This window comes from Grammomys surdaster, unplaced genomic scaffold (assembly GCF_004785775.1).
Source record: "Grammomys surdaster isolate TR1022 unplaced genomic scaffold, NIH_TR_1.0 437, whole genome shotgun sequence".
Lineage (NCBI taxonomy): Eukaryota > Metazoa > Chordata > Mammalia > Rodentia > Muridae > Grammomys > Grammomys surdaster.
Window position 1 is genome coordinate 762,542 of NW_021604856.1, and position 14,837 is coordinate 777,378.

The 14,837-nt window shown below is 41.5% G+C and overlaps 1 protein-coding gene across 1 annotated transcript in view; it reads right to left on the reverse strand.

Annotated features, from left to right (window-relative positions):
- Positions 1–2,965: 2,965 nt before the first annotated feature.
- Rab8b (RAB8B, member RAS oncogene family) overlaps positions 2,966–14,837 on the reverse strand; it is a 69,333-nt gene continuing 57,461 nt past the window's right edge. Inside the window, exons 4-8 of the mRNA XM_028781454.1 lie at positions 13,197–13,274; positions 11,808–11,897; positions 10,248–10,313; positions 7,795–7,845; positions 2,966–7,046 (exon numbers count right to left, since the gene is read on the reverse strand). Coding sequence (XP_028637287.1) covers positions 6,954–7,046; positions 7,795–7,845; positions 10,248–10,313; positions 11,808–11,897; positions 13,197–13,274 — 378 coding nt within the window. The 3' untranslated portion in view covers positions 2,966–6,953. The remainder of the gene's footprint in view (positions 7,047–7,794; positions 7,846–10,247; positions 10,314–11,807; positions 11,898–13,196; positions 13,275–14,837) is intronic.

A 14,837-nucleotide genomic window follows, 5' to 3' on the forward strand; every position in this document is an offset into this window, starting at 1 on the left:
TCGTCCCTGACTGGTCAGGTTTTGTTGTTCAATTCAAATAAAAATCTTGCTTTGCCTGCTTGGGTTGTTTTGGAGTTTTGGACCCTAACAACCTTACTTACAGAACTGCCTGGCCTCAAACTTGAGATCCATTTAATCTACATGTTGGGATTATACAGATATCTACCACCACACTGACTCCTGGAAAAGTCTTTTTAAAAGCTTAATTCCAGTAGGAAGAGTCCTGTGAAAGCCATGGGACAATGGCAGGAGGGCCACCATGCTTAGATGTGGAGGGGAAAGGGATGGACAGGATGGGTTTGACGACATGAGCTCTGAATTCTCTGAAAGCAAGATAGGGTACTAAGATGAATTTGGAGGCAAGGCAAGAACCAGGGTAGGAAAATGCCTCTGTCACTAGAGGACAGAATGAGGATGAGTAAATCAGAGACGGGCAGCTAAATGCTTTAGAACTGCTGCTATTTTCCCCTGGGAGACCTTAAGGAAATAGGTTGGTTAAAGTGTGAAATAATTTTGAGAAGACTGGGAAAGATGGACACCTGAGAGAGGAACAGGTACAGCAAACAGTGGGATAGCAACAAGCCTGCTGTCATCAAAGCGTTATTTACCAGTGAGAACACAACAGGAGAAACCAACTTTGCAAGGACTGAGGAAGGCAGGATGAGCTGGGGACTCAACGACAGGAAAACTGCGGTGTAGTCTGACTATGAACAAGCAGAGGGTCTTGCCATTTTGTCTTTAAACACATCAGGCTGAGGTGTGAAGTTTGCTAAAATTTCACAAACCTACCATGGTTCAAATCACACACTTAGAAAATCTGAAAAAACATGTTTTAAATGTGTGATTCCAACAAAGGAAACCATCAATGGGGGAGACGAAGGCTCTTTGGCAGCCATAGTTATGGAAGACAGTATCTATACTATGCAAAGATAAAATTTAGAACACAAAATGTTAAATAGGAACTCAGAACGACCCAGTCAATAAATGGGCCAAAGACATTAAGTCTTCTCAAAACATGAGATACAAACACCCCATGAACATCTGAACAGATAACTATTCAGTCTCACTAGTTATCAAGGAGAGGCAAAGGAGACCTGCACTGAGACTTTCAGGGATCACCTCTATAACTCCTTGCCAGAAAAGTTCCTCAGACAGTGTAGAGGACCCAAAGTGCGGCAAGGAGGTTGTGGTGCCTGTCTTTGGTTGTCAGCTTGACTACATCCGGAACGAATTGCAATCCAGAAATGGAAGGCATACCTGTGAGAGACTTTTTTTTTTTTTTTTTTTTTTTTTTTACCTTTGTAAATCCACTTCTAGTCTGACCCTTTGAGGTGAGAAAACACATATGTTTGATTCAGATCTTGAGTTGGAAAGACCTAATTTTAATGTGGGCCATATTTTCTGCTGGAAGCCTATCTAAGGACATGGAAGGAAACCTTTGCTCTTTGCTCACTTGCCTTTGCCTTTCTGGCATACTCCACACCTTCGCTGGTGTTGGAGCCTGCTTCTTTAGGATTCCAGCATATACTGAAGACCAGCTGAGACATCTAGCCTTGTGGAACTGAGCAACTACTGGATTCTTAGACTTTCCTTCACAGTCAGCCATTGTCAGATTAGCCTATTTCAATAAATCCCATATACATTTGTATATATTGTATATACATATGAATGTATATGTTTATCTCATATATATGGATAGATAGATAAGATAGATAGCTAGATAAGATAGCTAGATAGCTAGATAGATAGATAGAGAGAGATAGATAGATATTCTATGAACTATTTACTCTAGAAAACCCTAATACAGAGGTGTACATCACTGAGTGGGTGACTTCACTAGACAAGGACCTCTGAGGTGAGAAATTGAAAACATACTGACTCTGAGGGCCATGTCACTCACGCAGGCAAGCCCTACTGCAACTATCCCTATTACTCAGGTTATATTCAGGCCCAAATCGAGCCTGGTAGAGCTGAAAGCCACACTTGCAAGCGGTCCCAGGTTGTGGAAACCCTATTCCCAATCATATGTTAATGTTAGGCTCCTAGACACTGAGGGGCTCTCAGTAGTCTGTCTTGCCCTTAATAACCGTGAATCTTTGGGAGGAAAAATAAACTATGTTGAGATATTATCTCACCCTAGTCTGAATGGCAGACTTAGATATAAAAAAACAAAATCAAGGGTTCACACTTTTTTAATTCCGGCACTTGTGTCTTAGAAGGTAAGGGGATCTCTCTAAGTCTGAAGTACTGTGCAAGGCTAGCCAGGAGTACACAGTGAGACCATCTTTTTTAAAAAAAGGAAGAAAAGAAACAAGTACATATGCTGGCAGGAGACTCTCAGACACTGTTGTTGGTGGGGATGCCAAGTATGGAAGTTAGTGTGGAGACTCCTCAAGAACTTTAAATTAGATATTCCACATGACCCAGCTGCCTGAAGAACTCCAAGTCGCCATATCACAGAGACAGTCGCAGATCAATGTTACTGCAGGACTATGCACAGTAGCTGAATCAGCGAAACCAACCTAGGTGTCCAACTACAGAGGAACGGAGAAAGAAAATGTGGCACATATACATGTTTTTATTCAGCCAGAGAGCATCGTTATTTGCAAGAAAATAAATATAACTAAATGTGTTTGTATTAAGAGAATTAAATCGGTCTTAGATAAATATCAGGTGTTCCCCTCATTTATGAGTCCTAGAGTTTGTATTGATACTTAAAACTTGTGTATGCATTCATATGACATCTGTCTAAGGGAATAAAGGGGACAAATGGAAGAGGGAAGGAAGAGATGGGAAAGCTAACGAGTACAGGGAGGAAACATGCTCGACAGACCTTATAAACTTACATTAAAATGTTCTCATGAAACTCACTATCATGAAAAATGAACATAGACCAATTAAAATATGGTTCAAAATCCATATATATATATATTCCAATGTACAATCCACTTAAGAGTCATACACATTTTTCATCATGTAATTTTTTATTTTAGATGAACATTATTATAAAAAAAAGTTCACCTGGAATAAAATTTATTTTTAAAAAACACAATATCAGTATCAGTACAGTTAATGAACTGGCTTCCACAGATTAGCGGCAGGGCAGGTCTATACTACCCACAGGAGCTTTCCACAGGAGCTTTCCACAGTAAGCCACTGAAGCAAAATAAACTATGTGTAAGCACACAAGTAGAAGTCTATGAAGAAACTCCACAGTCCCCATGGTGGGGCATGACTTTAGTCAGACAGTTCATGGCATTTTGCACTAAAGCAACTGCAGCATCAGTTGCAAATAGTCAAGACAAACCCATCCGTAAGGCCACAGGAATAAACGACCATAAGTCCACTTTAAAAAAAAAAAAAGGTACAAAGATGAAACACGGAGTCCTGTTAGTTCTCGGCATATGGCACACACTTCAAGATACAAAGTAAAATCTGGAAAATCCTTAAAACAAACGCTTGCTGACCTTCATTTATGCACTCAGTCATTTAGTTTCCTTCTAATGAACATGACAGTCATAACTTTTATTAGTAAATCCTGACCTGCTATGATTCCTTCTGAATCACGGGACTTCATTCTCAGACAGTCCTCTCTGCCACTGGATGTGATGAGAAAGACAAAGGAAGGTTTTGTTTAGCTGTTCTTAAGTCTAAAAAAATCGAATTGTAGAAAATTTGAGATCAGTAAACTACCGTAATGAAATGTGGTTTTAAAATTCTAGGCTTAGAATCTCATCCTTAAAGATTAAGAACTATACTTATAAAAGAATCCAAGTCATAAGCTTGAGAAGAAAGTCTGCCTAACTTGTTCTTTTACTGCTCATAGGAAAACACTTTATAAGCCATAATAGATTCTCAGTATTTGGAGACTAAAAATGCAGTTACAATTATTTCTTACTCATAAACAGCAGAACAATCTGTTATATTGCACAACTAAATTCATTAATAGGTGGACAGGAAAGTAATATTTTTGTATGCCACTAAGTATTGACATGCATGCCTTATTTGAAAGCATTTCTCTTTTCCTCCAGTTCAAAACAAGACAGAACAAAACATGCAGCCTAAATGTGTTGGATGCTTAGAGGCGGGCTCACTGTTTTCTACTGGTTATTAGAATATTAGTTAGCTAAGTGAGGTATAATTTAAAAAAAAAATAGTCCTTCAAAGTAAAGAGCATAGTCTTCAGGAAATGTATAACAAAGACTGCATAAAATGTCGACATGAATAGGAAGAAGGCCTGTGGCAGCAACTGACGCACAAGTAGATGGCTCTGTTACCACCCGCCTGAAGTACAAGAGGCTAGAGTAAGTTCCTGGCGGAACAGTTTACAATCAACTGATTCACGTGCTACTTAGTTACAGTACAATTTACTGTCTGATACCATCAGGATCTAGATGAAAATTTCGAGTCCAATCGTCAAAAATTAGCACAATCATAAAGTGCAGCCACTGAACCACTAATACTGCTGCAAAAATCTCTAGGTACCCTATCCAGAAGACCACAGAAATGTACACACACACACACACACACACACACACACACACACTCACTCACACACCCTGATATCTTCAGTCTCAGCAGGGAACAGACAATTATCTGCCACTAAATTCATCTACAAATAGAAAAAATAATGCACTGTATGTACATTATTAAGCAAAGTAGATTATTTATTGGGTTGTTTCTACCATGCAGAAAGTGAATTTCCTATGGTCTGAGTTCAAATTATATACAATTTAGCAAAGTTAAATGTAAGAAAATAGCAAGGACAACGTATTTCTATATAACAAGGATATACTCCCCAATTGCTGCTGCTTCAAAGAGCACTTTTAGACTTACCTAACATTTATAGGCTCTTTCAAAGGGAAGTTCATGGAGACTAGTTATTAACCCACAAAAGACACGAGAAGAGTGAAATTATCAAAAGCAAAGCAAAGAAGAAGCTGACCATGGAACATGTCAGTTTTGGTTTGCAGACAACCCCTGAGATAGAAACCGAAGTGTTAAGACACCAAACAGTCAGAGGTAAACACGAAGAGAATTACATTCGTATGTGGTGTAATTTTTGCACAGTAACCTGTGCTTTTTGCAAAGTACTTTGTGACCAATGAAACCGCCTGAACTTTTTTTTTTTCCAGAAAAGTAGTGATAAGACATTTCTAAGAAAATACTGGTTCTTTTCAAAAGGTATTTAATTTCACGATGTTAGACTTGTAATCAGTTCTCAGTGTGTGCACTGCTTGCACGGGGGTAGTAATGTGTGATTTTAAGCAGATAGGTAACTAGGGAAAAAGAAGAAGAGGCTGAAGTTTGTCAACAGTAAAGTCAGTATATCCACCAAAAATAACTATGGTACACCTGTAGCCACTGGGATGCGCTGAGCTTTCCCACAGATGGGAAGGCCTGCCTGGTTCAAGCACTGAAATCCCAGGTCTTAATCTGAGGCAAAATTGTCTGTGTAACCAGTTACCCATGTCCATCTTAACGTACAGCACAAGAGAGGGGAGTGACTGCCACTGTCGCCTGTTTTTAAGCCCTCTGTGTTAGGACAGTAGTGACATTATGGTCTGTAGTTGGCACAAAAGGTAACACTAAATACCCTCCCTGTCCCCAGTGTGGTGGTTTCAGCCACAGAAGAAACGACAGAACCAGCATTTGCTGAGAAAGGCAGTGGAGCCTTGGGTGAGCTTTGGCCTGGATGGCCACACCCCTTCTCTAATGACAAACCTAAACACACAGGGCTGGGTCTTAGACACATAGCGATGGCTATTTGAAAGCTGAGACCTGAATCACATGTGCTCTAATGAAAAGACAAGATTTCTGGAGGATGTGCTAGGTCTAATTACTTTTATTTTTTTAAACCCCAAATAGAACAAAAATACCATTTCTTTCAGCATTACTAACAGCTGTCTTTTAAAGTTACAGCAACATGTTTAATCTCTCTCTGTGTATGTCTGTTTTCTACAAACTAAAATCTAAATCTAACCTTTGTTAACTCTCACAGGTGGGGATTCTGGTTAAGAACAGGGTAATATAAGCTAATGGGTAAAACTCGGAAAGAATGTACTACATATTCTAACATGACAAGACCACAGGTGAATTCGGACAGAAAGCCGTGATGACCACATCTCTACCTACGTAAGATCACTGCTCATGAAGCACACAGGCAGACAGCAGGGCTTGTATAAACTACGGGTTTTAGATACGTAAGTAATGACAGCCAGTCACACAGGAGAAGGGACAGCAAACAGAACCCTCGAGCTGAGGCTGCAGTGCTTTCCAGAGGCTGTTTCCACAGAGGAGGCAGGGCAGCCAACTTAAAGGGGACACAACTACTCAGGGGTGAGCATGACTGAAGGACCCCAGAAAAGATGACAATGCTATGGCCTCTGGATAGATGGGCATCTGTATAAAATTTAAGCATTTATCAAAGTTAATGATTTTTAGGATACTACGAATCAAAGCCCTTCAATAAATGCTACCAACAGAAGAACTTTTGGCCACATGACCCAGACCAACCATCCTTTACTTCTAGCAGGTTGACCTCCGTTTAATGCTCTGCTGTCTTTAAGCATCCCCAAATATACAAGTCTAGAACTTTATGCCACTAAAGTGCTCAGTCAAGAGTCTAAGATTGCGCTGTACCAGGGAAAGGCTGACACGCATGTGCAAAGAAAGACAGCAGCTTCCAGGACAGGCAGTAAAACAAGGAAAAACCAGTTAGGTCCTATGTGTGTCTCCACATCATTGCTTCCATTTTTAAAGAAAGGAGCCCACTCTTTTGCTAGGCCACAGGGCTGGAATCCACTTGGTGGTCTGTGTTGAGAGGTTAGAGTTCCAGGGTGCTCTCCACAGCAGCCAGGCGAGGTGACTCTGAGGCTGGGTAGCCTGTGCTTTCAGAGAGGCAGGGAAGGGCCCTCTAGGTATTCTGCAGTCTCTCAGAAATGAGGAGTTCATCAAAGCAGAGAACAGCGGAAGAAACTGGTCTTCTTAGACCGGCTTTCTGTTATTTTCACTGGCCCACCTGCTCCTGATGAATTGCTGTCATTCTGAAAAACAGAGTGTAAAGTTGCTAAGGAAACCAAGATTTCATGGTCTGACCCCAATTACCTATAAAGGAAAAGCAGAGTGGGGACACAAGCTACCACCCTCTCACTGGTGCACACTGGAAAGTTCTCTCAGAAGGGGAATTAGTGAAGGCTCAGCAGGGTCTTCTCTGCATGTGGTGGATTAAAAAGAGAAAAGCATTCAGAGGCTAGCTAGCACTACTGTTTTAATCGTGGGTTAGGTAGACTGCTCCTATATCTAGTTCAGAGCAATTTCAGCCATGGCCTGAAGAGTCTCAAAGATAGTGACGGAGACAGGGCTAACACAGTAGACGACCCACTTTGAGGAGGAAGAACTGTTAATAGAAGGAAGATCATTTTCATCAGGACCCATGTTAAAACCAACTTCAGGATGTTCTAAAGATTCATCACTGACAGTTTCAAATTGAAGCCAACTTATGAAAAGTGAACTAGATAATCTTATAAAAAAAAGCAATATCTGCCATTATTATTTTTACTATTCTGATAAAAATTCAATTAACTACCCCTTAAGAAGCCAGAGGAAAGAGCTGGGACAGATGTGATGCAGAAACAACTGTAAAGCCATAGAAATTAGAACCACGGTGCAATCATATGAAAGTCTAAAAAACAAGTAAGTTTATGGTGAGCAGATTATAATCAGGTTGCCCATTCTGTTGAGTGCCAAACTAAAGGCTGTATCATGGAAATAAAAACTTTAAGTGGTACAAACCATTTTTCTGTTGAGTTTTGTCATTATATCCCGTGCAAGTGTAAAAAATGCCTAAAGGTAAAACAAAAAAATATTGTTAATAGTTATATTTCAAAACAGAAATATAGAATTTTTATTATTTATTTGTCAATAGACCACTTCAGGATTTTTAATTGAAAAAAAAGTATAATTAAAATCTTAGCATGTCCATGCTGTTTGCTTTTTCAGTTATAGGTAGCTTCCTCAATACACCAAGAGCAGGGCAGGCGGGGACTCTTCTCTAAACCATCTTTTTCCTATAGGGAAAGGGTTCAACCTCTAGCCCAGATGTTTGTCTTAGTTAAGGTTACTATTGCTCTAATAAAACACCATGACAAAAGCAACTTGGGGAGGAAAGGGTTTATTCAGCTTATGTTTCCATGTCACAGTCCATCATCAAAGGGAAGTCAGGGCAGGAACTTAGAGGCAGGAGCTAATGCAGAGGCCATGGAAGAGTGCTGCTTAGGGCTTGCTCCCCATGGCTTGCTCAGCCTACTTTCTTATAAAAACCCAGGACTACCAACCTAGGGAAGGTACCACCCACAGTGGGCTGTATTAGCATTCCTTCTAGGCTCTGCCTAACAGCTACCTGGCAAAAGCCAGGTAAGCCTGGCCTGCTATAAAAGGGACTCTTTGGTCTCTCTTCTCTCTCTGACCCCTTTTCCCGTCTTCCCTTCCCCCTCCATGTGTTCCTGGCCAGCCTCTTCTCCTTCTCTCTCTTCCCCCCTTCTTTTTCTGCTTCTACTCCCTTCCCAACTCCCCTTCCCATATCCCCAATAAACTCTGTTTTATACTACACCTGTCCATCCTATGGCTGGTACCCGGGCGGGGGAGGGTAGCATGGGTCCACTGAGGTACCCACCCCTACATGAACCATACCACATTCTACAAAACATATCCTTGGTCTTATAAAACACATCTCCATCAATCACTAGTTAACAAAATGCTTTACAGACCTGATCTTATAGAGGCATTTATTAACTGAGGTCTCCTCAGATGACTTTAGCTTGTGTCAAGATGACGTAAGACTATCTAGCATGATGCTAAAATCTACTTAAGAAGTGAATGAATAATTATGTATTAAACTATAGCTCTACAGCTATCTTCACAAATACCTCTACCTTTTCTTTCTGACCTCATCTGAGGATCACCTAAATATGCAGACTCTTCCATGTCTTAATACTTCAAAACTGATGGTTCTTAAAACTCAGCTAAACCCTATTCCAAACCCTCAACCTGTGGAAATTAGTTTAAAGAAGGTCAAAAAAATCCAAATTAGTAACTTAAAAAAAGAATCTGTCATTATTTTTACTTTGTTCCCACAGAGGTATGAATTTATTTTTGAGGCCATGACTGGGGTGTGGAGGGGCTGGCACAAAAAAATTGTCCCTCTTTTGGTGCAAGGAATTCTTCTATAGTAGAAGGAAACTCACTTTTCTTTTTTTGTTTTCTTTTTATCCATATCTATGAAAATAAATCAGTGGCAGTTTTCTGTTTCTCAACACTCACTAGCCAACCTAAAACATGAGTGCTGGTTATTTTAAAGAAAGAAAAGCTGCGGCAGTTTCCAGTGACTACTAAGGCCATTCAGTCTTGGTAAGAGGGAAGGGTGAAGAGTCTAAGACCCGGAAGCTCAGTCAGAACGCCACCAGGATCGGCAGGCACAGTCCCACTTCCTACTCCATAGACGCTAAGAAAACAGACCATCTCCCGAGTTTTCTACAACAGGTTTTCTTTACAGAGTAGAAATACCGATGGTACTCTGTGTAGTTTTAAAATTGATCATAAAGTATACTTTTCATCTCCTCTTATAAAAGCTTAGATGACCTTTTAAAATGATTACATCTTCTTTCCTTATTATGCTTGTGTGTATGAGTATTGTTGCCATAGCACAAACATGGGAGTCAGAGGACATGGACCCCAGAGCTCAAACTCAAGGACCCTGCAAGATCTTTCACCCTCTGAGCCATCTTGCCAGCCCCCAGATAATCTGGCTTCAGTGGTTAACGTAATGGAAATTTATTAAGACTAATCTATGAAAACACTGTCTTAGATCCACTAAATGCATTACAGCGCCCAATCTATTTCACATGTGTACACAACGGGGACGCATTCAGGAGACAGACAGCAGCTTACCTCCAGTGACTCAGCTTGTCGGCCACAGACTAGCGCAGGGTGACGACAAATGACAGAGGACACTGGAGTCTGCATTCCCAACCTCCCAAGCAAAGGGCTGCTCTGAACTTAACGTGAACTTGTATCTCCTCTCTCCCGAGAATCATGACATAAACCATGTGGAAGCTGCAAGCTTCAGTCCAGAGAACAGAGCCCATGTAAAAGCCCAGGGCACAGAAGGCCCTGGGGGCCTGCAGAGCCCATGCAAAAGCCCAGGGCACAGAAGGACCCAGGGCCTCCCAGGTACCCACAGTCCTTACCTCTTCTACATTTGTACTTGATTTGGCACTTGTCTCCAAAAATTTAATCCCATAGTCAATTGCTAACTGAAAGACAAACAGAAAATCAAATTTAGAGAAAGCGGCTCTGACGTACGAAGCACTTAGATTTTACATTTTTCAAGAGTCTATGCCCGAACTCCTATAGGTTTCAATTTTTTGTTTTCTTGTACCGTGTTTTACATTTTATAATTTAACTTAGTCTAAAAATGACACAGCATCGACGTAAAATATTTTGTTAGAAATTTGTGCTGTTGCACTTGTGGGTCTTGAAAACACACAAGAAGAACCACCAGATGGAGTGTCACCCTTAGTTACGGCCTGGATTCATTTACTCCTCTATCTAGTGTCTGAGAGCAGAGCTCTCCAATGGAACCACCCTCTTCCCTTCTCTGAAAATGCTCTGTGAAGGACCCCCCACAGGGACTGAGGTGCATATTTTACATATCAAAGCAGACCAGGCCTCTAGGTTCTCCCAGCATCCCTCAGTTCCTACTGGGGAACTCTGCCCCCAACCCTGAACTTTCCAGCCCAGAGGGTGTACCACCCTTCCCCCAGAGACTCTTCCCTATATAATCCAGACATTTTGCACAGGCTCTCTCCCTCCCTCTCCCTGTCCCCACCTTTTTCTTTCTCTCTCTCCCCTTCCTCTGTCCCTCCCTCTCTCCCTTCCTTCTTCTTTCTCTTCTCCACTTCTTTCTATGCACATATCCCTTCTCTCTTTCTCTTACTGCTCCATCCCACTCCCACCCCTCATCTGGCCTCTGAGCCCAGTGAACTCACTGACTGAGAGCAGCTTCCCAACAAGCCTGCCTTTAATACAATCTAGTCTGTTCTGAATTGGCTCCGTTCACTGGCAGAGAACTAATCTATTAGTAATGATGACAAATATGAACTCTTTTTATATTTCCATCTATTCTCAGAGTCCACATCCAAATAACACTACTCAAATTAAATGTAGGTTTTTAAGAGAAAGTTGATAGTCTGAAAAACAAAACACATTTTGCACCTATCGCTGGAGAAAAGTTCCAGACTTAAAAGGGAAACCTTCTTAACAATTGAGAAAATACCAAGGGAGTTAAAATGCATAAAAAGTAATCTTTGCTCTAGAGACTCAAGGCAGACAGTGCCTGTAAATATTACCCTTATACGCGGCAGCTAACCTGTACTAAACTCTTCGGAAAAACAACAAACTAGAAAGTGACCGTGGTTGAAATTTCACCTACCCTAGTATATTTTTTTTTTCAGAAACTGAATTATCTTAACTTCGAAGCTGGGCTTTTCACACAGATCTAAAAGAAAGAGCCTGAACTCAAAGCTGCAGGGATCTTAAGAAAGGCCAATCTGTATCTCCCAGCAGATTCTTTAGGGGTGAGTCATGACCGGATGGTGTAAACAGTGTTGATTTGAATACTAATTCCCACTGTTCAAGTATAGACTACTTCTCACGGTTGTTTGGTAGTTAGTTCTTAAAGGATTAAAACAGGTATTTACTAAGAATGGGAGTAGGTCCCATCCTCTATCCATGGGGTTCAAACTTACCTTCTCCCCCCTTTCTTTTGACACTTGTCTTTTGTCGTTCATATCACATTTGTTACCCAGGATCATTCTTTCAACATCTGAAGAGGCGTGCTGCAGAGTAAAAACAGTGCCTTAAAACAACAGTCTTAGAAAGACCACAGCAATTCAACGGGAAATCCTAACCTGTCAGAAACGGGCCGTGTGACAAGACTATCCTTCATTCAACCCAAGGTACAATCAGAGAACAGTTTAAAGATAGAAAGGAGAATTACTTCAGCTAAGAGCCTTCATGGGGCCCATGCGAACATTTCCCCCAAAGCTTACACTCATTCTCAGAACTCATACAATAAATATATCTTATGGTTATCTAACAGTCAAACTTACCAAACAATAATTCTAGTCAAAGACAAAAAAGAACCCCACAAAAAAACACCACTGAAGTACTGAGTCATCCAGTAGAGAAAGTAACCTGGGTTCTGGACTATTTAAAAAGATCAACTAGGGATGGGCTCATTCAAATGTGTTATTTCCTAGTCAGTGTTAGAACGTTAACATTTCTTCTAGGCTTCATCCAACGTTACCTAGCAACAGCCAGGTAACAGCCTGGCTTGCCATAAAAGGACCATTTGGCCTCTCTGACTCCTCTCTCTTTCTCTCTCTGGCCTTTCTTTCTAGTGCCTCCCCACTCCCACCCCTTGTTCCAGGCCAGCCTCTTCTCTCCTTTTTCCTCTCTCTCTGTCCTTCTCTGTTCCCTCTCTTTCTCTGCCTCTACTCCCTCTCATGTCTCCCAAATAAACTTCGTTTTATACTAGGCCTGTCAGGGGGATGCCTCAGCATAGGCCCCATAAGGTACCCTCCTGCCACATCATACAGTTTCACAAAACATGCCAGTTGGGTTTTTTTTTCTGAAATGCTGTGGAGGTTTAAAAAACAAACAAACAAACAAACAAAAAAACCCAACTATCCAAGAACTAACCCAATTTTCAAATATCTAAGGAGGATAAAATGTTAGAAAGGCAAAAAAAAAAAAGTTGCAGAAATATAGTTATTTCTTCTGGTGAAACAGCCAGAAATCAGACATCTTAGCTGTGGCTGTCTTAAAAGCTATATGGACACTGGCAAGTCTCTTCTTCCTTGCCTGTTTCCTCAGGTACCAAACGGAGACCTGGGTTATGTTGTATCTGAGCTCTGACCTGAGTTTAAATATGAAAATGCTCCTCTAACCATGGTCTATAGATGGCCGTCCACCCGGCACCATTGGGGATCTAGGTGCTCCCCTCCCCGCAGGAAATGGCTGGGCCTCTCCTGCCCATTCTCTTCCTCAGCAGCCCAGCCGCCTCCTGGAGAAGGCAACAGCCGCCTGCTACATGTCCTCAGCAGGCCAGCATTGCCCCTTCCTTCCACACATACCTCTTCAATGTTTCTTATCCAATTTTTAATATTGTCAAAAGATTTTTCGTTGGTGATATCATAGACCAGCATAATTCCCTGTGGGAGGAAAAAAGAAAAGGTTTTATGTCATACTTTATATACTAACAGCTCCCAACGCAGGACATGCCTACCTGCCTCTCTTTTTGTCTATTTTGGTCTTTAAAGAGAAATTCATAATAAGTTTGAAAAATATAGAGGCAAAACCAAATAACTTCACTGTATCTATGAACTGTTAACGTCTTCCCGGTTAACTTGAGTGAAGTAGCGATTGTGGGGATGTGAGCCGCTCTTTCTACCTGACCTCAGGCGATTATAGCTGAGACAGACAGGGATGGTGACTGCTGAGAGGGGCATTTCCAGGGCGCACTTGCTTATTACAAATGGAAATAATTGCTCTTACTCCTCCTACAACGGCTGAGACCATACTGGTGTAGATTTTTTTCTTTCATACAGGCTAATCACAATGCTACCATTTGTTTAACATCAATAAACCATGAAACTATAATGCATTTAGTACATGGGTTAATTAAAGGCATTGCATCCTGGTTTTACAGATTCCCTACCTCTCTGTTAAGTATCCAAACAATACCATGTGAGCCGATCATGGAAGCCCTTACAGAACAGAGACTGGAGGAGGTTAAGGAGGAAGACAGGAAGACAGCTGAAGACCAGGGCATCAGCTCCAGGAAAGCAAACTGAGGAGAATCAAACACGCTAGTGCATGAGAAGAGGTCAGGCACTGGAAACACTGAGTCACGGCATCTCCAGAACATTCTCCAGAACTTTCAGTACTAAGTGCTACTTAGTACTAAGTGATACTAAGTATCAGCCCATTCAGCAACGTGGAGCGGGCTGGTGGTCCAGGGGTAGAGGGCGTGCCTAGCGTGGGTGAGGAGCCAGGCTTGATCTCCAGCACTGGAAGAGAGTAGATAGAAGGAGAGACAGAGATACTGACTGTGTGCACGTTTGAAATCCTAACGCCCAGGAAGCAGAGAAGAAGTTCAGGCTAGTGTGAGCTACATAGTAAAACTTTATTTAAAATATTCACACATACACAGATTCCACTTTAAAAAAAAAAAAAAAAACCCTACCAACTCCCAGGAATTAGTTAAGTATCTACTGTGTGCCAAATACTATACTTAACTAGGTATTATAAGCAGTGAACAGGAAAACCAAGATCTCTTCTTTTCATTAACAGCTAGCAAGGAAAACAGGCCAATACACAATTAACTAGACAACTGCTACAAAGCAGCATGGGGGACTTTGAACTACAACACAGGGGACAAATTCGTATCTGGAGAAGTGGGTCAAGCAGCGAAGGGCAGTTTCTCTGAGAAAATAAGTACAGCCAAGGCATGAAGACCGAGGAGAGTTAATCTGGCAAGGGGCTAGAACTGGTGACGAAAGAGCCCATGGTACCTCCCACATGGCCAGAAAAAGGGGATGGAGGATGAATAGCTTTCTGTATTGAAGGTCCAGGGAAGGTCCACTCAATTGACTCACAGAAAGCTTAGCAAGGTGCACAGATCTATTGGGAAGAGGGACAAGATGGGTTTAAACAGGCAAACAGGACCAGATATCCTTTAGTGAACACTGTCTAGACACCAGCTGTTAGGGATT